This window comes from Canis lupus, chromosome 3 (assembly GCF_003254725.2).
Source record: "Canis lupus dingo isolate Sandy chromosome 3, ASM325472v2, whole genome shotgun sequence".
Lineage (NCBI taxonomy): Eukaryota > Metazoa > Chordata > Mammalia > Carnivora > Canidae > Canis > Canis lupus.
The window spans coordinates 69,454,261-69,479,888 of NC_064245.1; the positions used below are offsets into that span (position 1 = coordinate 69,454,261).

At 54.2% G+C, this 25,628-nt stretch overlaps 1 protein-coding gene across 2 annotated transcripts in view; it reads left to right on the plus strand.

Moving 5' to 3' along the window:
• The window catches only part of WDR1 (WD repeat domain 1), a 43,185-nt gene extending 22,942 nt beyond the window's left edge, over positions 1–20,243 (plus strand). The window contains exons 6-15 of one of the 2 annotated variants that reach the window (XM_025437217.3): positions 4,581–4,658; positions 5,004–5,084; positions 5,416–5,649; positions 6,174–6,261; positions 8,036–8,192; positions 9,618–9,705; positions 12,463–12,573; positions 15,384–15,557; positions 17,161–17,305; positions 19,124–20,243. In XM_025437217.3, the coding sequence (XP_025293002.1) occupies positions 4,581–4,658; positions 5,004–5,084; positions 5,416–5,649; positions 6,174–6,261; positions 8,036–8,192; positions 9,618–9,705; positions 12,463–12,573; positions 15,384–15,557; positions 17,161–17,305; positions 19,124–19,230 (1,263 nt within the window). In that variant the 3' untranslated portion in view covers positions 19,231–20,243. Of the gene's footprint in view, positions 1–4,580; positions 4,659–5,003; positions 5,085–5,415; positions 5,650–6,173; positions 6,267–8,035; positions 8,193–9,617; positions 9,706–12,462; positions 12,574–15,383; positions 15,558–17,160; positions 17,306–19,123 lie in introns of both variants that reach the window. The other variant, XM_049108623.1, reaches the window with a different exon arrangement.
• Positions 20,244–25,628: the final 5,385 nt, after the last annotated feature.

Below are 25,628 nucleotides of genomic sequence, written 5' to 3' on the forward strand. Positions count from 1 at the left end.
TATGGAGCTGGCCCTTGGAAAGACTGTGTCCCGTCCCACAGCCAGGTGTTACGGTCAGTAGGATAGTTTGTCTCATTCAACGATTGCTCAGTCGGCACTCAATTACTTTGGGCCCGTTTGTCCAGTCTATGGCTGTGTGATCAGAAAGTGGAAACTTCCAGTCTGTATTTGAGAGCAGACTGAGCACACCTATGGCAGCGGGGACACCTGGTATGTCCTCTCCACCCAGGCGTGCTGTGTGGTGTGGTCGGCTGCTCCCGGAATGGCTGTCCCCTGCCACCTACGTGCTCTCACCTATCACAGGTGGCTCTAGGTGGGGGTGCCCCACTTCCTTCTACACAGTGGAGGTGAGTTGAGCTAGAAATCCATCTTGGCTATTATTAGAGGCATTGCCTTTCTAGACAGTTAATTAAAATTGGAGCTCTGATACGCAGGATTTTCTGTTCCTATTTTTCCTGTTTTCTGACTCACAACGGGGCAGAAGCAGCAATGTCGTTCCTTCAAATTGTATCAGATGCCTGCTTTGTCCTGACCCCGGATAGGGCCCACACAATACCCTGCCTCATCCTTAGCCATTCTGCCTTCCACCCTTGCATCTGCTGGTCTTGCTTTTCAGAGAGCCATGGGTGCATTAGTGCTGGTCACTCTGGGGGTCGGCAGGGCAGGTCTCCTCCTCAGCAGGCTGTGGCTGACGGCAGGGGAGTGGCCTGGCCAAGCTCACATGGACAAGCTTCCTGTCCCTTTCTCTAGAGCAAAGTGGTAGATGAACTGGCCTGTCCAGGGTGGCAAAAGAGGCAGGCAAGGAGGGGGGGTCATTTCTGTGCTTCTCAGCCAAGCTGAAGCAAATGAAGGATGTGTTGCTACCCCTCCAAGCCCCTTACGGGGAAGACTTCACAGAGTGAGGGCGAAGCCAGGTGTGGAGGGGACCGTCCACTGAAGGAAGGTGAGGCCGTTTCAGGTGAAGACGGGAACCCATTTTCAGAGCACCAACTATGGAGCTTGTGCTGAGCTCAGGGAGGATGAGGAGGTGTACGCAGGCATCAGAGCCTATTTCTCCCTCCGTGAACTCATGACAGGGAACAAGACAGGTGGGCAGGGCATTTCAGTATGTTAATAGCAATTGTACATTCAGGGGACAGCTGAGGCCAATGAAACCAGGGAGGGTTCCCAGAGGGGACACCTGAGCTGACACCAGCTCGTCTGCCTGTGCTCGCTGGAGTCAGGCCATGGAGCCCAGTGGTGCTCTGACCCTATCTGTGACATGGGCTCAGGTACATTACTTATTACCTAATGGCTTCAGGACTCTGTTCTCAGTGTCAGGAAGGGGTGACTGTGGGTCAGGTGATGATGGGGGAGGGATAGTGACAGCAGGGGATTCTAGGGAGGATCCACTGACTCGGTCCCCGCCAGAGCTCTTGTCGGCTGTGACTGATGGGAGGGCAGGTGTAGACCAGAAACCGAGGGCCTTCCACATTGGGGGATGGCCTGCAGGGTGGTGCTGTGACTCTTCCAGGGAGCATGAGAAGGGCCAGGGGCTGTGAGCCCTAGCTCAGTGGGTGGTGGCTGGGCTGGGCCACCAGAGGAAGCCTGGCATGTGTCTGGACCCTCCCTGTACCTTACCCCCCAGACCCTTCCTTCTTTGTACTCAGGCCTCACCTCCCTGTGGAATAGGCTATTTTTAGCCCTCACTTTTTTGGTTAATGGGCTGTTCCCGGCTGTTTCCCTTTAAGTGGGCTATTTCAGGAGCAGACAGTAGTTTCCTGCTCATTTGGACTCTTGGCTCAAGCTGCGGGAAAAGCTGACGGAGAGGAGTTTCTAAAGCCAGAGACCTTGGGTTCACATAGCACCTAGTCCCGGGGGGGAGGGGCGCATCTGCTGTTTCTGGCCCTCACCAAACCTAGGCTTGCCCAAAAGGCTGCCTTGTTCCGGGGCCTGAGGAGGGCCATGCCATGTCTCAGCAGAGGATGGCCACAAACCCATCATACGCAATGCTCCCTAAACATCAGGGATGCTGAGTACTGTGAGGAACCAGATCCAGAGAGATGGAGGCAGATGATCAGGGGAGAAAGCCTTTCTGAGGAGAGACAGCAGCATCATAATGGGATTACTCTGGCCGCTGGGTGGTTGTGGGCAGGTGCCGGGCTTGGGTCTCTTCAGGAGGGCATCCTAACTTGTGAGCTGGGCTTGGGGTATAGGAACATTCCTGAAACCAGGGAAGCAGCAAAACGAGTGAGATGATCTGCTCCATCTGTTGTGTATTCTTTGGGCATCCCAGTTCTTGGGGATAGGATCCCTACTTCCCTGGGTCAGCTGTGGCCAGCTCCCTTGTAGCCTTGGGTGGATGGTACCACGGTGGTATTTGGCATTTGACCAGTAAGGATTGGACCTGGGTGGCTCTGCCACAAGGTGCCCGGCCTGCCCAGGCCCCAGAGGCAGTGCAGTCGAGTCGAGAGTTCTGGAAGAGAAACAAGAGACTCAGGTTCTCTCTGACCCTGGTTGTCTCCTAGGAGGCGCCTGGAGGCTCCCCAAGACCTGTGCAGCAGTAAGGTAATGAGTGACAGGGGCAGTGGTGGAAGCAGACAGGAGGGCTTGAGAGATCCTGGTTTCGAAAGCAGATCCGTTCCACTGTGGCTTGGATTGGTGGATTGCACCTGCTGTGAAACATGGAGCACAATACCTCAGGGCAGGGAAGGTCAGCCTTGACACAGATGAGCACAACCAGAAGCTCAGGTCCGTGGCCTTGCTGTCACCCTACAGACCTGGCCTGGTTGAGGCTGGGCCCTGGGAGGCAGGTGGGTGGCATGTTAGTAACAGGACTGCTCCCAGTGGTCACAAAACCAGGGCCACATTCAGGCTGAAGCCACTAGCCACCCCCCCCACCCCCGCATCTCTGTCACAGGCACTGATGACAATGCCCCAGAGGACAGGCTCTTCAGTCAGAGCACGGTTCAGCCCCCACAACAGTGCTCGCTTAGAGGAGGCAGGACAGAAAGCCAGCTTGTGTGGATCACCAGTGTCACGGGGCTCAGAGTGCTCAGGCTTTTCTGTGTCTGCCCCTGCAGGGGATCCCTCTGAATGACATGAAGCGTTAGCTGCTTCTGGCCTTGTCAGCTGAGGGAAGTGATGGGATTGCTGAAGAGCAGGATGCGGGGCTGGCTTTGTGCACCAGCTCTGGACCAATTGCCGTGGGGCCCAAGGTGCCTGGCCTAGAAGTGTCAGCGGGTAGAGATGGCAGTCTCGTGGTTCCACGGGACCAGAGCTACCTACACCAGGGAAACTCCAACTTAGGGATGACTGTTCTGCTCCCCCTCCCGGTAGACCTCTGCAGACACATGGATTCCTCTGATCCTGGCTCTGTGGCTCACCTCCTTAGGGTCCTGGCCCCCATTTCTCCTTCCTGGCCTGGGTGTCTTCACCAGTGCAGCGAGCATAGTGTCCTTGGAGGGTTGTTATTACAGGAGCGCTACAGATGATGTGTTTACCTGTTAGTGTCCTGGGGCCGCCATAACAGAGTACTACAGACCAGGGGCTTCGTTGGAAAATTATTCCCGATTCTGGAAGCCAGAGCCTGAGATCAGGTGTTAGCAGGCTTGTGTTCCCCTGACTCCTTCTAGATTCTTTCCCTGGTCTCCTCCATCTTTACATGCTCTTCCCTCCCCACCCTCTGCCTGTGTCTGTTCCGATCCCCCTCAATTGGGACACAATTGCATTGTGTCCCACACCAGTCATTGCATCAGGGCCGCCCTACAGACCTCACTGTAACTCGATTTCATCTGCACAGACCCTCTTTCCTAAGGAGGTTTCTGTGCACAGGTTAGCACCACTTCACGATTCCGCCTCGAACATGACCCAGACAGGTGTAAGCCTTTCTGAGAGCAGCTTCTGATTTTCGCTCAGTGCTTGGTCTTGGAGGGCGAGGTGTGGGCAGGGGTGGGCAGCGGTGTTCTTCCTGAGGTTAGGTGTTGATACCTGCCGAAGCCCTTGGCCCTTCCTACTTTGAGGAGAGTCAGTAGTTTGCTAAAGGGGGCTTGCAGGTGGGGAGGGGGCGGGGGAGTGTTTAGAGGATATTTTCTTAGGCAAACCCTTGATGGAGGAAAGTGAATTTACTTATTTGGGAAAGGGAATCATTCCTGGAGATCATTTGGAGTCTTACTCCCTGAAAATGCAAGACCATTGTTTAATTTCTTCGGAACCTCCCTTAGGTCTGCTCCATCCTGATCCCACTGGGCACCTACTGTGTGTTGGCTTGGAGACTCAGGGAAGAGGCCTAGGGTTCTGGGCTGGGGATGAGGATGAGGGGAACCCAGCATAGCGACCAAGCGTGGGGAGGGGAGGCCTAGCGGGGGGACAGCCTCCTGGCACAGATGGGCCTGGGCCAAGGCAGGCAGGCTGAAGCAGACCTCCCAGTGAGTCAGGAGCCGCCTCGGGCTTGTGTAGTGAAACTCGGAGGTCTTCCCATGGACTCACACTTCACATTGGCAGCCAGAGCAGATGTTTGAAGCAGGCTGCATATTTCATAAGGAAACTCCTAGAACCTCCTGTCATCAGGTGAATAACCGTATGCATACGCTTTCCCGCAGGACCACAACCGCTTTGTCAACTGTGTGCGATTCTCTCCTGATGGGAACAGATTTGCCACGGCCAGTGCAGATGGCCAGGTGAGGCCCGGGGCCCGGTGCAGTGGGGGCTCATCTGACCGCCTCCCAGCTGTTCCAGGCAGACAGACCTCCCAGGAGGGACTAGGACTCTCCCCTCATCCCCCTCCTGGAAGCGCTCGGTTCCTGGGCTGTGTCATCACAGCGTGGGGGACCCCTTTCCATTTTTCTCCTTTTAAATGGAGCTGGAAACTCCGCCTGTTAGCACGTATTTCAGATTCCTTTTTTAAGAGTCACAGTAGCAAATTCTTGACGGTAGAGCCAGGGACAAGGAAGAGCTCATTTCGAGTGCCAGCTGGTGAGAGCATCCTCCCACCTGTGACCCACATGTGTGTTATTCCTTGAAAGATCTACATCTACGACGGAAAGACAGGAGAGAAAGTGTGTGCCCTGGGAGGAGACAAGGCTCATGATGGAGGCATTTACGCTGTGAGTACGGATCTGTGTTGTGGGACTGTGACTGTGGCGGGGCCGAGGCCATGTTTGCAGTTGTTGGCTCACAACTTGGGAGATTAAAAGCGTGAAGTGTGAGGGGCATTGAGGTAGGGGTGGTGGGAGAGCGCTTCAGGGGCACACAGAAAGGGTGTCGTGGCCTCGAGAAGCCAGCGGTAGGAGCTGGCACCTGGACACTGGTCCCCCCGGGTCCCTCCTGGGCTTGGCTTCTCCCTGCTCAGAAATGGAGGTGGTGGGTGGGCTGCTTTCAGAAGCCCCTTCCCCCTCTGTGCTCGCTGACATGTAGCCCACGGTTTCATTTGAGTAGATCAGTTGGAGCCCTGATAGCACCCATTTGCTCTCTGCTTCCGGAGACAAAACCTCTAAGATCTGGGACGTCAATGTGAACTCTGTCGTCAATACGTTTACAATGGGCTCCACCGTTCTGGACCAGCAGCTGGGCTGCTTGTGGCAGAAGGACCACCTCCTCAGCATCTCCCTGTCTGGGTACATCAATTACCTGGACAAGAACAACCCCAGCAAGCCCCTGCGGGTCATTAAGGTAAGGCTGCGCTAGGCAGTGGCTCTGCCTGGAGGGGCTGGCAGAAAGAGGTGCACACCCAGCGAGGGAAGGGGAGAACCTGCGTGAGGCTGAGTGGGGCACCGGTGGCCCTGGGGGTCTGGTCAGGGGCAGGATGTCAGTTGCTTTGGAATGTGTGAGTTTAGCAGAAGGAGGCTAGGGGCTCAGGCCCTTGGGCCGCGGGGATTGGGACAGTGGCCCACACCCTGCTATCAGGAGTCCCTGTGTCCTGGGGAGAAGAGCCAGCCAGGAGGGAAGGGCTGCATGCTGAGGTTCGGTCAGATGGCCGGTCAGCTGGGGAAAAGCTGGCCGTGGCTCCTGGAAGGTGTTTGCGGGCACACTGCGTGCGGCACAGTATTGGGACTGACCTCAGGCGCAGTGTCGAGGGTCTTCTGCCTTGTTCCCCCGCCCCCCCAAGGGCACAGTCCATGTAGGGCGGTCAGCAGGTCGCAGAGGCAGAATGGCATGTTCTCAGCCCATGCCACCCCGTCTGTCTGTCTCCACAGGGTCACAGCAAATCCATCCAGTGTCTGACGGTGCATAAAAACGGCGGCAAGTCCTATATCTACTCCGGGAGCCACGATGGACACATTAATATCCTTTGACTCACAGAGCTGGCTCCAGGGCCACTGGCAGGAGAGAGGGGACTTTTCTGTCCCCATGGAGCTGGGGGCCCAGCCAGCCAGGTGGCGGCAGCAGGGCTCCAACCAGCCATGGCTGCTCAGGCGCGCTGTGTCCATGCTGGGGGCCCCTGGCTCCAGGCTGCAGCCTCCACCTGCTGGGTCACTTCTCCCTGTGCAGCAATAGGTGGCTGTTCAACTCTGAAGGGAGCTGCTGCTCCCGCCAGAGCCCCTAGTACTGCCTGGTTCCTCTCATAAGCCATGAGCCAGGAGTCTGGATTCAGTAGGACCTACAACCTGTCAGCACTGTCCCCATTTTAGAAATGGAGAACAGAAGCTCAGCATGCTCAGGTGCCTTCCCCAGAGTCACACCGCTTGTCGGCAGCAGCTGGGACTGGGACCTGCATCTCCCTTCTCCTGGGTGAGGTATTTGTGGTCCCAAGAGACTTTCCCTAGAGGCATGTGAAACTGCCCCTAAGCCCCCACTGTGTGTTTGCACCCCTGGGGCCGGTATCCCCCTCCTCCCAGGACTGTTGTCTGTAGAGTGAGGTGCAGGTAGTCACCACAGGCGCATCGTCAAGCATTTCTCTCCTGCTGCCCACATTGGGGCCCTGGAGCTGCGTGAAAGGCCTGCACCTGTATGGACCGTGTCCTAGTCCACACGCTTCTTACCTCCTGGCAGGGGCTGTCCAGGAACCCCATGTTTCTCACCTCTGCAGAGCTGACTTTTCCCTGTGGGGCTTCACAGTTTCCACAAAAGAGCTCCAGGCTAGGGAGGTCTCCCTGCAGTCCTGGGGTAGGAGGGCAGATAAGTCACCCTCTTCCCCATAAAATGTAAGGAGGGGAGTGTGGAGGGATAGGGGAGTGCGATTAACATGAGGGGCAGAGAAGGCTCTGCAATCTGCCCCTCCTGGTGCGGCGTGCCAGTCTGCAGTCATGCCGTCTCAGCTGCCCTGCCTTGGCTCCCCTCCTGGCGCTACGCCTCCTCTTGCAGATCTTCCCCAACTCCAGCGCCAGTGCACCCTGGCATGACCTCTGATGCTCTCAGACATTTATGTGTCCTTGGGTATCAAGTGCTGGGGTCTCTGTCACAAGAACAAGTTCGCAGTGGAGCATGCCTGTGGCTCTCGAAGGCGACAAGAATCTTCATTTGAAATGAGATTTCCAGTTGTTTCTATAGAAGAAAAATCTCATCACTTAAAACACCCCTCTTACCTGAACACCTCCGACTCAGTCTGTGAACCAGCCCTGCCTGGGTGCGTCAGCTCCAGGCTGCTACCTGGCGGCACCTGGCTGGCACCCACTGAGCAGGGCGGGACAGCCAGCCTCCTGCAGACGGTCGTGAGCTTGACAGCACGCCACAGAGAGCAGAGTAAACATGGGCTCAGCTGTGCAGCGCCCAGTGAGCAGCTGTTCCCTCACTACGGGAGCCCATCATGGGCAGCTTGTGATCCGTGGGTACCCCTAGCTGGCAGGGATCCGCACGCCTCCTTGCTTGGCTCCCTTGGCCTTGTGCAGCACTGCTGCAGGAGGTCCAGTTCCAGCCTACTGATGGCCTGGCTGTCTCGCAGCTTCACCGGAGCATCTGTTCTGGAACTCAGACCTAGACTTGTCATGTAGACTTCCCCTCGGGCCCTGTGCTCACAGTCCTGTCCCAAATATGCTGCCCTGAATGTGGGATGGCCAGGCCTTCCCGGTGGGGCCTACCCTGAGTCCAGGAGACTGCTCTTCCTTAACCCCCGTCCCACATTACTGGGATTCAGAGACAGGGGAGAATGACTCCTTTGCTGGGAAGGGCCACACGAACCAGGTGTCCAGGATGACGGTGGACGAATCTGGGCAGCTGGTGAGCTGCAGCATGGATGACACAGTGCGGTACACCAACCTCACGCTGAGGGACTACAGGTGAGGGCGGCCGGGGGCCGGAGCATACCCTGGAAGAGGAGGCCTTTGCCTGCACTGCGTGCCGCTCTCAAGGGCACTTTGCTCCTCTCACTGCTCCCCCCTGAATACTACTCCTGTGGCTAGGCCCTGGGCCAGGGGCCAGGTTAGAGTCCAGGTGGCCCGTGGGGATGGTGCTCAGTCTAGCCTCTGCCTGGGAAGCCAGGCGGAGCATCTCAGCCCACATGCCCTCCCTGTTCTGTTCCTCATCAGCAAAGGAAGGTAACAGGAGATGGACGAGAAGGCCCGGCACGGCCCTCAAAGGCTCCTGGCACGTGGCAGGTGCTCTAAACGACAGACAGGCACCCGGGCGATCCGCGGAAGCGGCAGTGTGGTTTGGCTTGGCTCCAGTGCCTTGGATTGGCCATCCTTGGAGCTGGGGTAGTAGCTGTTAGCAAATAATCTGTAGTTTCCTGTGCGCAGTGAGGAGGATGGAGAGCAGGGTCTGACTCGTGGAAGTACGGACTGGCACTTGTAGCCCCCACGCCCTTGCTGCCCTCAGTACGCAGACCCCTGTCCTGCTGGGCTTGCCTCGCTTGAGGCAAGAGGGGCAGAGAAAGCTTTGCATGGGGGAGGACATGTTGGCGGCCCTCACTTGCCTGGCCAGACTGAGCGTTAATTATGAGTTGGTCGAGCTTCATGAAAAGTACAGAAGATGTCCCAGAACCTGGTAACCAGGCCCCGGCCGTCCTCTTCATGCTGCCCTCTGGCGACCCTGCATTAGCACAGCCCCCATGAAAGCCTTCCCACTGCACATACTATACTGCCTCACAGGACACAGACCCTGAGGCTGAGCCATGGGGACCCCCCCCACTTGGCCCAGTCACATGGGATTTTCCTTAGTTTACTATTTTCAAGAAGTTTGCATGTGTGTGCATGCACATGTGTGTGGGTAGGATTTTTCCAAGAACGTGTTTTCATGGTATTAGCCAAAAACAAAGACATGATTTTCATCTGTGAAACCATTGATTCTTCCAAAGTGTCACCCTACTGAGCTGAGTGGCTGTGACCATGGGAGTAGGAGGTGGGCTCAGTTCCTTCTCCACACAGGGATTGCCAGGGTGTGGCCGATGGACACAGGGCGAGATCGGGTTGGGGTCTCCCAGGGGGTGGTGGACAGCCCTCACACCACAGCAGCAGAGGAGCCCCCCGCTTCCCCACTTTATCACTTCCTCTGCCCCCTCTTCGCTCCACCCCCAGCCCCTGCAGGATTTCTCCTCTCTTTCCCTGGAGCTGGGAGCCCTTTCTCATGGGTCCCAGGTTTTAGCACCTGGCTCCCTCGGTGTGGATGGAGCAGAATCTCCACTCGCCAAACCCTGAGTTACTGTGGGTGTGCAGCGCCGAGCCCCCGTGAGCTGGACGTAACGCCTTTTCCCTTGTCTCCACCAGTGGTCAGGGAGTTGTGAAGATGGACATGCAACCAAAGTGCGTGGCTGTTGGCCCTGGAGGCTATGCTGTAGTCGTGTGCATCGGGCAGGTACGGTCCACTTCAGTTTGGCTGGAAGGAGTGGCAGGGCAGCTGGGCACTGCTGGCGGGCGGCCGCATCTGACGTGTGTCCTCCACCGGCGTCCTGTTCACTGGGAGCTCTGATGCGTGTCTGTCCGAGCACCCTTTGCATGTGTGTTCACTCAGTCTGGGAGGCACGGGGTCCTCCCCATTATACACATAAGGAAACAGGCACCGGGAGAGTAAGTTCTTGCCTGGGGTCTGCAGCTGGCAGAGGGCACAGCTGGGATTTGAACCTAGGCAGCCGTCAGGCATCAGCCTCCGTGTGTGTCTATCAGCCCTTGGGGCCTGCTGGGGGCCCAGCAGGAGCAATGCTGTCTTTCCAGCCCTGAGCCCCGGAGCTGTGTGACTCCATGCGTGTTCCTCACCTTCTCTGAGCTCTGGTTTTCCGCTCCCTGACAGCTCACAGGGAGGCTTATGAGGAAGTACACGCAAGGCTCTTTGCAGCCTTGCAAATTCCTTTTGTAAACAAGGCTGAGGCGGACAGTGATCTGGTGACTTCCCCAAGGCCACATGGTGGCAGGGCGCACCCGGGGCCAGAATGGGATTTGGAATCCCAGCTCTGCAGCCTGGGTTCTCATTCAAGGCAGGTCATCCCCACACCTTTCCTTTGGAATTTCTGGAACAAAGTGCCCTTGGCTGAGACCCTGGCATGACCACTGCATACAGCATACTGTTCCGAAGGAAGTGGCATCTGTCAGTAGACCCGGGCATCTCAGGGTATAGATCAGGGAGGGCAGGTGTGATCGAGCCCCTGATGGGAGGAGAGACAACCCTGCTGAAGAAAGCCGCCATGCAGGGTCCGCCACCCCTCTTCCATTCTGTGCACTTAATTGCTCCGGGGAGGCTGGTTTTGTGTGTGTCCTAGATAGCACGAACTTCTGCCAAGCAATTACTGCCAGCAGCCTGGATGGGTCAGTGGGGGAACGGTTGGAATGAGTGTGCGGAGAGCCATAGCAGCGTGGGGGCTGGGGGGGCTCTGAAAGGCAGCCTTCTAGAAGCACGGGGGCTGGGCTGCCTCTCCACCGGGTAAGCTCCGTGTCTCGGGCCCCAGTTTCCTGTCCTGGAAGGCCCTCCAAGGCTCACGGCGCAGGAGTGCACGATTGTTCCGTGATGTGCCACTGCTACCCTGGCTCTGTGCCCGCCCTGGGTAGGAGGCTGTAGAACCCCTCCTTGCAGGTTCGAGGGTCAGCAGAATGTGCTGGGAGGGGCCCGTGATTTTAGCTCAGGAAACAGCTAGGTTCATGTCTCACCTCTTAGGCGAGTGGCAGCAAATGCTTGTACCCCTGGTGCTTAGCTGTCGGATGGGTAAATCCACTATCTGAGTCATCCAAGGGGCTGGCAAATGTTTCTCAGCCTGCGTTTTCAATAGTAGATCTTATCGAGGGTGCTGCCACCTGTCTGCCTGGGGGTGGGGGTGGGGGCCTGCCTGCCTTTTGTGGGGCAGCTGGTAGCTTGGGCAGGGGTACAATGGGATGAAGCCAGAGCTGTCACAAATCTAGGCCATGCTGTCTGGGAGTAGTCCAGTGAGCTAGGAGCAGGAGGGGGAGAGGCACGTGGGGGGAGGGCACAGAGGGCCTCTTCTGTGAGCACCGGAGGGCAGAAGGTACTGGGTGGTAGCCAGGGATTCTGAGTCCCAGCTTGGTTTTGAGAGTTGAAAGGTTTTGAGCCTGTGATTCTCTCTGTACCTTGTTTTCTCCTCCATTACAGGGGTGGGGGAGGCGGTGATCCTGTCATCTCCAGGGGCGGAGTGTGTGTAGTACTATTAGCATGTGGCACACGCTAAGTGGAATTTAGCTGCTATTTTTGTTTGCTTTTATTAAGGACTTTTTTTAGCCAGGGAAGCTGAGGCTTAGGACAAAGCTGTCCCCACAAGCAGTATGCGGCTGTGGGGGAGGGGAATCACGCCCTAGTTTGTCTGTGTGCAGGTCCTCATAGGGTCTGGACACCAGCACACCTCAACCCTGCCTGGGGACCCTGTCCTGCGCCAGCTGGAGTCAGGGGGAAGCAAACAGGTGCTGGCTGGGGAAAGCCCGCATAGGCTGGGTGCCTCCAGCCGTCTTGCTATCACCATCTCCTCCCACCCTGCTTCCAGGGGCGAGGCGAGCTCTGGTGGGAAGCTGGTTGGGAGCAAGGAGCTTCTGTGTACCTGGGGCCCAGCTCTGCTGTCCGTTCTCGGCACCCACACCTGGGACCCTGTTTTCTGCTGGAAGACGGGTACCAAGAGCGTCTCCCCAGCTGTGGGAGACGCTCACAGGGGCGCACATAGGATGTTTTATGTGCTACGGGGCAGAGCTGCAAAGGGGGTTTCTTTAGACCTGGAAAGCCAGAACTTAGAATCCTGCACTGTTCATTCCCTGTGTTGCTTTAGAGCCTTGTTCTTTGGTTGAGTGAAGAAACGCTTGTGTTCTCTAGAACCTCATGAGGGCGCCGTCCCACAAAGCTTGTTTACTGGGTAATGAGAGGAAGGGAAGTTCAGGTGTCCAGTGGCTTCCTGAGAAGTCCGTGCTCGTGGTGATGACAGCAGCCCATCCTTACTATGATTCTGTGACTAGGAACAGTCACTGTCCCTGTCGGCTGATGAGGGAGGAAGTACCACGCAGGGTCACAGGGCCCCCACCCCCAGCAGGCTCCGGGTCGGAGCCCGTAGCTGGGCCCAGCGGTCTTCCCCAGCCTCAGCACCCTTTCCCGGGCCTTGGCACCCTGACCACCATCTGTGATTTTCAGATCGTCCTGCTCAAGGATCAGAAGAAGTGCTTCAGCATCGACAACCCAGGCTACGAGCCCGAAGTTGTGGCAGTGCACCCCAGCGGTGACATGGTGGCTGTCGGGGGCACGGTGAGTCCCTGTCCCTCACATCCTCTGCCCCTGGCTGTCAGGAGGTTTTGGGGTGACATGCGCTGTGTGAGTGTGGAGCTGTCCCGAGGTAGAACAGGAGGGAAGTGGTGGGAGAGCAAGGGTCCAGCCCTGAGCAGGGGCTGGCCTGGGACGGCGCCACTTGGCCGTCAGCCACATGAGTGCTTAGGGCATACGTGACCTCTCCCACTGAGCGAGGACCTGCATGGGTGAGCTGGGCTGGCTGGTTGCAGGTAGGACTCTGGCTAGAAGGTTCCTAGCACCGGCGAAGCAGCACTAACCCAGTGGTTCGGGGCTTTCCTTCACTGCTGACATCTGTCCTGCATGGTGTGGACTCCTGCTTCCCTCAACTGAGAGCCGCAGGGACCCAGTGGTCCCTGCCTACCAGGCCGAGTCCTGAGTGCTTTACAGACCAGTTCCCTTTGTCCCATCCGGCCCCAGGGGGCTCAGGTGCCCTGACAGGGGTTCTGCAGCCAAGATGACAGACCTTCACGCCCCCCAGGAAGGAAGCCAGCATTGAGCAGCACCTGCCGTGCCAGAGGCCAGCCCAGGGGTCACCTGCAGGTGCCTCCTATGAAACCACCTGCTCCCCAGCCACTCAAAGACCCCTGGGGCCAGCTGCCCACCAAGAGGCCCATGGCCGTTCTCACAGAGCCACATGAAGGCTGATGAAAGGCTGGTACGTGGGCAGCGCTTTGCCTAGTACCTGGCCTGCGGGATGCGTCAGCTCTGCGCTCACTGGCCACTCCAGTTGCTCACCAGGCGGTCCCGCCTCCAGCCTCAATCCTCCTTGGTACCCTGCATCCAGCCTGTAGGAGGACCAGCCAAGCAGGCCACTGGGTGTTCTGACTGCAGGTCAGAGTGCCTTCTCGAGTGGGTGAAGGAGCCCATGGACGCCAAGTCAGCCACCACTGCCCAGATACAGAGGGCAGGGCTTGTTGTCCTTGCATCTTAGCTTCTCATTTGCTGTCATCCTTGGTGGCAGTAAGACGTGGGCTTTTCCGTTTCGCACCCACGTAAGCTGTTTCCAGGGTCAGATGCGTCCTGTCTGTGGCTGCCCCTCCATGGAGTGCTGCATCTCCCTATCACCCAGCCCCACCCCTGGACTGGGCAGCAGCCCCACTGGTTCCCACGGGTTCCTTGGCGCTGCTCTCCTGCACGTGCTCTGCCTGGACGCTGTCCCTATAGGCCTGCACCCCAGCAGTGCTGCTGGTCCCTTCGGGGCCCGTCACCCTTTCTTGCCCGAATACCTGCCCTCTGGCATGTCTTGAGAAACAGCCTTCCCTTTTTCAGGGAGTTGTTCATAGCTGTGGTCCTGGGGCAAGAGGTCACAGTGAGACGTGGGGTTTGAACCTGGTGTTCCCCCTTGCAGGGCCGTAGCACCGTGCCCTACTTCTTTCTTTGACTTTTTACTTTTTTTCACTTGAAAAGAGATGACTATCTCGTTGTCCCCTCAGCTACCACCTCAAGGTCTTGGCAGCTCTCATCTTCCTGGTGCTCTGCGAACCCTGGGCCTGTGAATCTCTCTGATCACACAAGACACATTTGTGCTTGTACCAAGTTTCCCCTTTGTCCCGCACACACTAGTGGTCTCCATTCTCCATTGATTTTCATGGCATTCCAGCGAGTGGGTGTCCCATCACTTAGCCTGGTGGTGGACATTGGTGGCTTGTGCCTTCCGTGATGACCTCTGTGTAGTCTGTGAACATAGCCATTTCCTTCCTTGGAATGGTTTCCTTGTGGGCAGTTTACTCACAAGACCTGGAGCCCAGACTCCCGCTGCGGGTAGGCATCAGGTGGGCTTGTCACTTCCAGGGCATCTGTGCTCAGAAACCCTGCAGGGCCGACTGAGCTGTTCCTCTTGTGTTAGAGGCGGAGCCAGGGCTGTTTCGTGGACATAGCTGGGAGACCTTGGATTAACTTTGCCTCTCTGACAGCTCAGTGACCCCAAGAGGGCAGGCTGGTCCGCGATCGGCCTCCCAGGGCAGCCTTGGGCACTCACAAGGACACCACCTGTCCCTCTTCCTTCTGTCTGCCCATCATTTTTCAATCCCAGAACCTGGACAAGGCTCTAGAGGCATGAAGTTGGGTGTTCCCTGGCCTGGAGGAGAGATGCCCAAGGGGTGTCAGCCTGGCTAGGCTCCCAGCACAGGCGGAACTTCCAGCAGAGCTGTCAGACACCCCTTCAGAGGCTCCGGCCAAGGAGAGCTGGGTAGAGACAGATCATCCCATGGGCATCCCGGGCTCCAGAGGACAGCCCATGGGCTGAGTGGCACAGGCCCTCTAAAAGAGCAGGTGTGCCTTCCCTGTGAAGAAGTGCCTGGGTCACGACAAGGGTGGGAGACAGCAGGCTGGACAGAGGGGTTTTGGTCAGAGAGTGAATCCGTGCCCAAAGGAACCTGCTGGGTGCTGAGAAGGGCCGTGTGGCCGGAGGGGACAGAGCCAGACCAGGGGCCCTCACTGGAGCACTTACACATGTATAGGTGGTTCTCCATGTTTGGCCTGTGGACACCTGGATTAGAACTTACTGGAGTGTTTATGAAAAAGGGCTGTGTCTTGAACACCCAAACATGCAGAATCAGAATTGGGGCGCCTAGCATTCAGCATTATAGTGACCTTCTGGAGTAATTTTTCATGCACTGCTGAGTATGCCGTGGGAGCTGCTGAGAGGTCTTAGGGGGGCGTCTGGAGCGTGTGCGCGCGTGTGTGTGTGTGTGCACATGTGTACACTCCTGTGTGTGCTCCCCCAGTGAGCACATCGGGAAGTGACTCACCGCCCCTCTGTCCTGCAGGACGGGAATGTCCGCTTGTACTCCATTCTGGGCACCACGCTGAAGGACGAAGGCCGGGTCCTGGAGGCCAAGGGCCCTGTGACCGACGTGGCGTATTCCCACGATGGCGCCTTTCTCGCCGTGTGTGATGCCAGCAAGGTGGTCACGGTGTTCAGTGTTGCCGACGGCTACTCGGTGAGTGGGTGGGCTGCAGAGAGCACGGCTTCTCCCTGCTGTCATCAGCATTTGCAGAAGAACTTGTGGCTTCCTTGCTCTTGGAGCTGAATGCTGTAGGACGAGGCGGCGTACCCTGTCGTCCAGGACCTGGTGGTTTTGTTAGTGGTGTAGAACAGCCGCCGGGAAGTTAGGGCCCTGGGTGGCAGCGAGGCCTGTTGTGAAGACAGGCTGGTTGGTCCACCTGGGCTGTCTGGCTAAGTGACTTCCTGGCTTTGGGGACCTGGTTTTCTTCTCAAGTCTCATTGCCATTTAAAGTCTTGTGAAGATGAACTCGGATCATCCTGGCACAGCCTCGTGTGGGGGCACTGGGCAGTGGACTGGCGAGGGCAGACCAGGGTGCAGAGACACCTGGGCGTGGGAGGGCAGCCGAGGGGCGAGAGCCTTCCATTTCATCATGGGACAGACTTGGCAGTGGGAGCTGCACCCCGGTTCACAGACTGAGCTTTGTTAGGGGTTCAGTCACTTGTTGGCCAGAGTGGGAGGGTGCAGGATGGAAGGTCTCCGGTCCCTGGGCCCTGTACCCCATCAGTCCCCCAGCACTTGGATGGTTTTGAAATGAGGCAGAGGCAAAAGAATTCACCCCCCAGATCTTGCCATTAACATCTCCCTGTGTTAGGTTACCCATCTGATAATCTCGATTCTGGGTGTACTTAAAGTAAATTTAAGCATCCATACACTTCCCCATAAATTCTTGTGCTTATATGTTATTAACTAGAATTGAGGGTTTTGGGGGTTTTTTTGTTTTTGTTTTTAACCTATCTGATGCTATAATGTTAATTCTGACAGAAGGAGCAAGTGAATGCAGGACATAAACCTGTAGCCGGGACCTCCATCGGCCTAATGCCCCACCTCCCAGGAAGTTTCCTTCTGTCCCTTAACTGCATTTCTCAGATTTTGTGTTTAACTCATTTTAAGTGATTTCCTTCCTATACAACTGAAGTCTTGTTGAGGGCATGCTAAGTCAGCAGTCTACAGAGTGGGATCAACACAGCACAAAACAGGCAAACTGGAGAAAGAAAATCATCAAGTCGACCCTTTCTAGGGATTAAGAAAATGGAATGCCCTGAAGAGAAAGCATTCCTAAAGCGTCCTTGCCCAGCTTGCAGAGTCCTCGCTCTGGGCTGCAGAGTAGTGGGTGGGTGTCGGGTGGGGAGGCCGGCTTCCCTCTGCTGCCCCACTCACTGAGTGCCACCCACCCTAGGCGGGGCCTCCTTGAGCCCTCCTGTCTGCACTGCTCTGTCCGCTGGCTGGGCTGAGCTCCGTGAAGGAGAGTGGGCACACCTGGCACCGCAAGCTGCGTGCTGTGATGGAGGCCCTCTGGGCTCCCGGGGCCGCAGTGGCTGCTGCCTGATGCTGGGCCGCGCCCTCTTGGGCCTCATCACGGAGCAGCGGGCGCCTCGGGTCCTCATGAGGCCTCCGTGAGGCGTGCCAGGTGCCTGGCAGAGAAAGCACTGCATAAATGTTGGCCCTGGTGGTGGTCACTGCGGGCCGGGGGAGATGACCTGCGCCACTCCGGCCCAGACCCTGACCTGCTACATCTCTGTTCTCAACCCGCCACTAGGAGAACAACGTTTTTTATGGACACCACGCGAAGATCGTCTGCCTGGCCTGGTCACCGGACAACGAGCACTTTGCTTCCGGTGGCATGGACATGATGGTGTACGTCTGGACCCTGAGTGACCCCGAGACCAGGGTCAAGATCCAAGGTGACTCTTGCTTCTGCCTCAGCTCCTTAGAGAGGCTGTCCCCGGGGCCTGAGGGTCCCATCTGTGCTTCTGGGCTCTTGTTCTGCGGGCCCCTACCAGACCCTCAGAGGGATGGAGGACGTGCGTGTTCCTAGTGTGCGGGCAGGTGGTCTCTGTACCCCAGGCACGTGCCTTAGCACATGGAGCGGGGGGTCCCTCTTGATGTCTCTTTCTTAGTCCATAACAAGGTACCGCAGCCTGGGCAGCTTATAGACCACAGAATTATTGCTCACGGTTCTGGAGGCTGAGGGCCCAGATAGGGGGTGGGCAGTCCCAGACTTCTCATGGGGCCTCCCACACAAGGAAGGGCGGTGCTCCATGGGGCGCGTAATGAGGCACTGATCCCCTTCGTGTCCTCAGCTCTTTCTCGGCATACAATTTTGAGGGGCAGACACAGACATTCAGACCCCAGCACTCCTCTCCCCCGCCCCACCCCTGAATTAACTTGCTGACCAGGTTCTCTCCACAACCGGCAGTGCCCAGTCGGAGTGTAACAGAGCCTCATGTGCACTTCCCATTTTTTTAGCAGCCCCATTTAAGAATAGTCTCACCTGTTTGTTTGTTGTTGTTTTTTTAAATTATTTTTATTTTAAGATTTTACTTATTTATTCATGAGAGACACAGAGGCAGAGACATAGGCAGAGGGAGAAGCAGGCTCCTCACAGGGAGCCCGATGTGGGCCTCCATCTCAGGACCCCAGGATCACACCCCGAGCTGAAGGCACATGCTCAACTGCTGAGCCACCCAGGCATCTCTGTTTTTCATTGTTGTTGTTGTTGTTTTGTTTCTTTTGATAGTAAGTTTTATTTAGCCCAACGTATTTTTTCTACATGTAACATTTCTTCTACATTTCTTCTACATTTTTCTACAATAACTCACTTCAAGGGCTCTAGTCACATGTGGCTCGTGGCACCAAGAAGGACTGCACCTGTCCAGGGTGGATCAGAAACCTTCCTGTCCCGGTGCCACCTGTGACCGCACCTCTCTCCTGAACCACTCCTCCCTGGCCTTCATGTGCCGTCCACTCCCCATTGTCCTTATCTACCAAGTGGGCAGCCTTTGGCATTAAAACAAATGGGATGATTTCTATTTAAAAATCCATCTGAGTCCACCTCTAGGCCCCTGGCACCTGCTGTGGAGGGAGGGCACGGGCAGGCTGCAGCCCCAGCCGGATGGGAGGGCCAGGCTGGAGGCGGCACAGGGCATTCTCTGGGGCCTGCTGGTGTGAGGCTTCTAGTAAGACCCAGCCAAGGTCACGATGCAGCTGGAGTCCGTGGGTAGAGGCGGAAACCTGAGGGGGAATCTGGTCATCTCTGGTGCACCTCTTACAGAGGGGGATTTCTCAGGGTATTCTGGTCACTGGTCCACTTCTTATAGAGGTTTCTCAGCCTTTATTCATTGTCTCCCCATCTTATTACAGCAGATGGACAAGAAAGCTGTGTATTTTCTGTGCATTGTTGCCTTATGCATCAAAAGAAAGACTTTTCACCCCTTTGTGGGAGGAGCAGTTTATCTCCCAAGGGACGTTTCTGATTGTCGGGATGGTACTGTGTCTGGGAGGGAGAGCAGGGATGCTGGGCTGAGAAGACCTGCACCCACCTTCCATCTTCCAGATGCTCACCCTTCTGTGAAGAGGGCCAGGGGTCTGATGAACAGCAGCCCACAGTCAGCTCTGAGGGCCAGTTGTTGGTGTTGGCACAGCTTGTCCCATGCCCCTAGTGTGGGGCATTGGGGGAGCGGAGACGCTGGGCTTCCCTTAAGCGCCTGCTTTCTCCCTAGATGCGCACCGGCTCCACCACGTCAGCAGCCTGGCCTGGCTGGATGAGCACACGCTGGTCACGACCTCCCATGATGCCTCCGTCAAAGAATGGACAATCAGCTACTGAGGAGCCCCCTCCTTTGGACAGACCGAATCAGGGACTAGAGCTTAACCGCAGCAGAACACGTCATTTCTCTAAATATTTCTGTAATGCGCCCCCATGCCCCCCACCCGCTCAGGAGGGAGGGCCTTCACTCGAGTGCCCTCATCTCTCTGCAGGGTGTTCCTATCTGTACACGTCCTTCTGAAAGCTTTAGACAGTGACAGTTTGCACATGAAAAATAAAACAAGCACTTAAACAACTTGTGGAGCGTAACTAAAACCCCCCACCTAGCCCAGCCCCGGTGCAGAACATTCCAGAGGCAGAGCCTCGAAAGCACACAGACCCGCCCCCGCGGCTCTTGCTGTCTGTCCGGGGAGGCCACAGTGGCAGGCCGCCCCCCGACCTGCAGAACGTCCTGTGCTGGCAAGACGAGGGGGCGCCCGTGGCAGCTCAGCAAAGCCTGGGGTTCTGTGTGGAGCAGGTGCCGCTCGGGGCCGGGGCGCGTGTGCCACACCATGTGGCGGCCAGCGGGGCACACTCGTGAACCTTGTATTCACTGTCAGTTTTTGTGCTTGATTTCTAAGAATGGAATTGTGGGATTTTTTTTTTTTTTTTTTTTTTTAATGTATCTTAACTGTCGCCTGTCCGTGTTTACAGGCTAGCGCACCGAGGGCACCGCTGTCTCCGGGTTTTCGGAGCCTGAGTTAGCCAGACCCGGGCGTCTTGGCCACCATTTTGCTCTCCTGCTCTGATGTGTTCCTGTCTTTCTTTCCTCCTGCCCCCAAGAGCAAAGGTTAATTTAAAGGCAGAGGTGACGTCACTGTAAACTAACCTGTCATGGTTTTCACCTTTTTTTTTTTTTTTTTCAGTGCAGAAATTAAAAGTAAGTATAAAGCACGGTGATTTGTAGTTTTTTTGCGTGTGTTGGAATTACTGGTAAATGTTGGCTGAGAGCAATCGCTCCCTTTGCACTTGTGAAAACACTTTGAGCGCTTTAAGAGATAAGACCAAGAAGTGATTAAATGTCTTTCTCTTCACTGTGGATCGCTGACTTTGTGTGGCGGGGGGCCTGCGGGGGAGGGGACGTGGAAAGCTGTGTCGGACCCTGTGGCTTCTCCCCGGCCTGCAGCCTCAGAGGCCTACGGTTCAGGAACCTGAGTCAGGAGAGAGATACCCCCAGGAAGGGACCGTGACTTCTGGATCCTCATCCCAACTGCCAGAATGCTGTGTGACCCAGGCCACCTCCCCTCCCTTCTCTGGGCCTAAACTTGATTGTAAGCTGAAGACATTGTACCAGATGTACCTAGATCCCACCTGATACTCCGTTCTGGGGCAGGCTGTGCCTTTTTTGGTACTGCCTTCAAAAGTAAGGAATAACATGCATTTAGGCATTGAAAAACCATTCCCAAACATTCATATTAATCATGAAAGATGATCTTGGCTAGAAAGATAACATTAACATTGTAAAGATGTCTAAATTTGCAGTTCCAATAAAAAACTTTTCCCCTCCTGGTTTCATCATACTATTCTACAACTCCTATATGAAATAGACCTAAGGAAGGAAATGAGGATTAAATGTTAGTCTAACATCTGGAGCTGGAGCCGCCACAGACGAGTCCAGAAGTGTACTTCATGCCTGTGCATTTGGATTTGGGGACAAACGGCTTTTCATTTCACATCAATGGGAAAATGGCAAATTACTCGCTGAACAGTGAAGATTCAGTTAGTCCAATCTGGAAAAATAAGATTTCTTACTTGTCCTCACACCAGACTAAATTAAAAGTAGATCCAAGTTTTAAATTGTAAACAATGGAGTTTAAATAATACTAGGAGAAAAGTTCAGGGACTTTGTGTCCCTTCAGACATGAGTGTAAGGATGACAAAAACTATAAGGGATAAAAGATTGATGCGTTTAACTTTTTCTTTTTTTTAAGATTTTATTCATGAGAGATGCAGAGAGAGAGAGAGGCAGAGGGAGAAGCAGGCCCCATGCAGGGAGCCTGATGTGGGACTCAATCCCAGGACCCCAGGATCACACCCTGGGCCAAAGGCAGTCGCTAAACCACTGAATCACCCAGGGATCCCCCTTGACTAATTTTTAAAAGTGTATTGAGGCAGAAAAAAACCCCTTGGTAAACAGATTTTTAAAACATGGCAAATGGCACACTTTCTACACATGCGAGGCCAAAGGCTGTATGTGTTTTGATGCTCAGCATAATTTCCCTTGAGTACATGGAATTTTTCAAATGGAAGTTTATCCATACATGGGAAGTTTTCAAAATCTGTGATGGAAAAATAAGTGATAAAATAATGCATATAAAGTCACCACATTTATGGAAAAACATCACAGGATCATCACAGGATCTTTGAAACCAACACTTTGAGATTGAGAAGACCAGTGAAGCTGGGGGCCAGGAGGACGCCCACCAGCCAGCCGGGCGCCCCCTCCCTCAACTCCACTCCTCAGTAGAGGCTCTTTCTAAAGCATAACTTGCCCCAAGATCCCTACTATAGGAGGGAGACCTTCATGCTGCACCCTATGACTCTAAGGGAGAATGGAGCGTACTTCCAGGCAGGGGTTGTTAAAGGCTGGGTATATCCATCTCTGCTTCCACCCCTGATGTCAGAGGTCACATATTCCAGAAAGGCTTGGCCATAGATGGAGGAGGGCCAGCAAACCTGCAGAGGGTGGTGTGAACAAGTAAACCTTAATTCCATCCATCCGTTGAGGTTTCATTGTTAGCACAGCAGAACCCATCCCAAGCTGAATTAACGCAAACAAAAACGAATGGTCTGCACGTGGGGACTGTTAGTGTCTACAACAGTATGCATCAACTTCCACGGCTGTAAGATGGGGGTAATGGTACACGCCTCAGGGTCGTGTAGGAATTATGTGAGATACTCCAGGTAAAGCCAAAGTCGGTTTGGCCCACAGTAAACGCAGTAACATTATTGTAGATGTAGAAGGAAGTTTGCCAAAACTAACGTATAGTAGTTGTGTGGGACACTAAGTTACCATCATCAAATGGAATAATATACAATGAACTGTGACCTGTGTCCTGGGAGGAAAATCTCAGGAAGGAAATAGAGGCAGGCTTCCTGGAGTAGGTGTTCTCTTGAAACTGGGGAGGAGGCTTTCAGAAAGCCAAACAGGAATCAGGTTGTGGCATCCTTGAAAAATATCCAAGAGTATTTAATATCATCATCCAATGTTCTTGTTTGGATTCATTCGTCTCTTCATGGAGATAAGTATAAACTTCACATTCTTTAATACCAAAATCACTATTTTTTTAAAGATTTTATTTATTTGAGACACAGAGAGAGACAGGCAGAGGGAGAAACAGGCTCCATGTAGGGAGCCGGACATGGGACTCGATCCCGGGTCTCCAGGATCACGCCCTGGGCTGAAGGCGGTGCTAAACCGCTAAGCCACCAGGGCTGCCCTATATTATATATATTTTTTTCTATTCTTGCATTAAGCCCCAGGTTTCTGTGAGAATCCTGTTTTCTGATTTACCCCTGGCTATCACAATCCTGTCTAGTATCAGGAGTTAGGAGCCACTAGGAAACAGAAACTGAGAAGGGAAGTTCTTTTCATAGGTTTACTGTAAGCCAGGATTGCAAGGGGTGCAGGGCACAGAAAATCTCAGGGGAGGAAGAGGAAACAGCATCAACAATATACAGCTTTCCCCGAGATCTGAAAGTACAACGTGGCTGTGGAACTTTTCCTGAGCTAAAATGGCCAAAAGCAAAGAAAGTTACCACTAATCTCTCCGAATTTTTTTTTTTTTTTTTTTTTAGCATTCCCAGACCCCCAAATAAAACCTCCCTTAGGTGCTTTTCTGCTACTTAGGACACAGCTTGCTGACACGCACACGGCACGGGGAGGTGAAGCCGGGATGCTCACACACAGCTCAGCTGGCCGGGGCGGAGATGCTGAGTGTACTTCCGGGGGGGGGGGGGGTGCGCGGGAGGGTGGGGGGGTCGGGGGGCGCCACTCCTCGGCCAGGTGCGCGCTGCCTCCTCAAGGCTCCTCTCACTGCAAAACCAACGCTGACCGCTACTTTTTTGCTTTTCACCATTTTTCGTAGAAGTGAAAATCGGTACTAATGTTGGGTTTTTCCCAAAAGTGAAGGGACATAACGCAAAGTTTAGAACAGCGAAGGACACCTGTTTGTGCTTTCCACTTGATGAGGTGGACGTTTGGGGCCATCCACTTGCCTTCCTGCTCCTTCCTGAAGACCTTGTCACCACAGAAGTGTTCCTGCTACGTGGCTCATAATTTATTAATTTATCACCAATTTTTTATTTCTTCATGTATCATCATTTTAATAGAATGATGTTAATAAATATTGATATAAATTAAAATTGTTGATACAATTAATTCCTAACTACTAACTAATTTTGAAAAGTAAAAAGAACCTTGGAAACCATTGACCTGAGACTTTAGAGATCCCACGTCAAGGTGTGTGGGATCCTGTTAATAAATATTGATATAAATTAAAATTGTTGATACAATTAATTCCTAACTACTAACTAATTTTGAAAAGTAAAAAGAACCTTGGAAACCATTGACCTGAGACTTTAGAGATCCCACGTCAAGGTGTGTGTGTGAAAAAACTCTCTTGCCTGAACCAGACTAGCTCCAGTGGCCCTAAATTGGGCCCTTTAATTTGGATTCTGCTGCATTTTGTAATTGTGTATCTGATTGGTATACCTTCCACATCCTGGTTTAAAAAAAAAAAAAAAAGAGGGATCCCTGGGTGGCGCAGCGGTTTGGCGCCTGCCTTTGGCCCAGGGCGCGATCCTGGAGACCCGGGATCGAATCCCACATCGGGCTCCCTGCATGGAGCCTGCTTCTCCCTCTGCCTGTGTCTCTGCCTCTCTCTCTCTGTGATGACTATCATAAATAAATAAAATTAAAAAAAAAAAAAGAAAAGGAGGAAGATGACAGCCCTTTTGCCGGTCGGACTAGCACCCCGCAGGTAGATGGCAATCACGGTGGGGGAGATGGGGGAGCCACTCGATCAGTTCACACCACAAAGCAGGTCTTCCCAGCCTGGTGGGTGGGTCAGTACTCTCCGTCCCATGTTCAGGCATGCGGAATCGAACTGGAGGCCAGGTGGCTTGCAGGGACTCAGGACACAGAGTGCTGGAGCTGGCTGCCCCCCAGGCCTCAGGGTGAGCACCCCAGAGGGCAGGTGCCACTGCTGCTGCCCGAGGACAGAACAGACTGTGGGGCCGAAGTGAGCAAAGGGTTGGCAGAGCAAAGGAGGCCGCCGTTGGACAAATTAAGCTTGAAGCCTGCAGAACCAGAAATAGTAGTATATTCCCAGGACACACCTTCAGCATCAGATGCTGATCAGAAGAACAGCTGTGAGTTTCGGATCTGCCTCCCCTCTCAAGGGATCTGGGACAAGCTAAGCATCCACCCTGAGCCTCCAGATATAGAATGGGCATGGTGAGATGCAGGGAAGCCAGATTTAGGGGTGACCTTTATGAATAGTAGGGTGATTGAGGTACAAATGCAGGGAACGATTATCAAGGACTTTATCCAGGATGTGTATTCTTGTATAATAAATAAATTAGCTTGAACTAGTACAACCTTCACAGAAGATCCTGTTCTATATCCCCCCCTTCCCCCAAAAGAGACTGAAAGAAATATTGGCTGGAACCATCATGTGGCCACGTGGAGAGCCACATAAGCAGTCCGCAGGTGAAGACTGACACCATCTTACTGGCAACTGAATTATAATCATCAGCTTGCTTTTTTTTTTTAAGATTTATTTATTTATTTATTTATTTATTTATTTATTTATTTATTTATTTATGATAGACATAGAGAGAGAGAGGCAGGCAGAGACGCAGGAGGAGGGAGAAGCAGGCTCCACGCCAGGAGCCAAACGTGGGACTCGATCCCAGGACTCCAGGATCGTACCCTGGGCCAAAGGCAGGCGCTAAGCCGCTGAGCCACCCAGGGATTCCCTCAGCTTGCTTTCTTATGATGTGGTCATGGATTAGACTTCCCAGCATACCAAGGATGATAAGTCTGAGATATCTTATTTTTTAAGGGACTAGGAAGTGGGAAAGTTCACCCTTCTGGTCGCTCCGGGAGAACCACAAATGGCCTTGTCTTCCGACTTTTTGTTTACCCTAATGTCCTTTCCATGACATGAAAGCAGGGCAAGCAATGTGCCCCAAATAACTTGTATTTTGGACAATTATGCTTTCTTTGATTTAATCCTTCCTTCCCTGGCTCCCTCCTTCCTCCCTTCCTTCCCTTCTCTTCCTCTCTTCTTCCCACCTTCTTTCCTTTCCATTCTAGCATCCAGTTCATTGGGTATGGGAAACAACACCAATAATATTTGAAGGTTGCAAAGTACTGTTCATCAAAATGAAGCCAATACTCCAGGTCTGGCCAA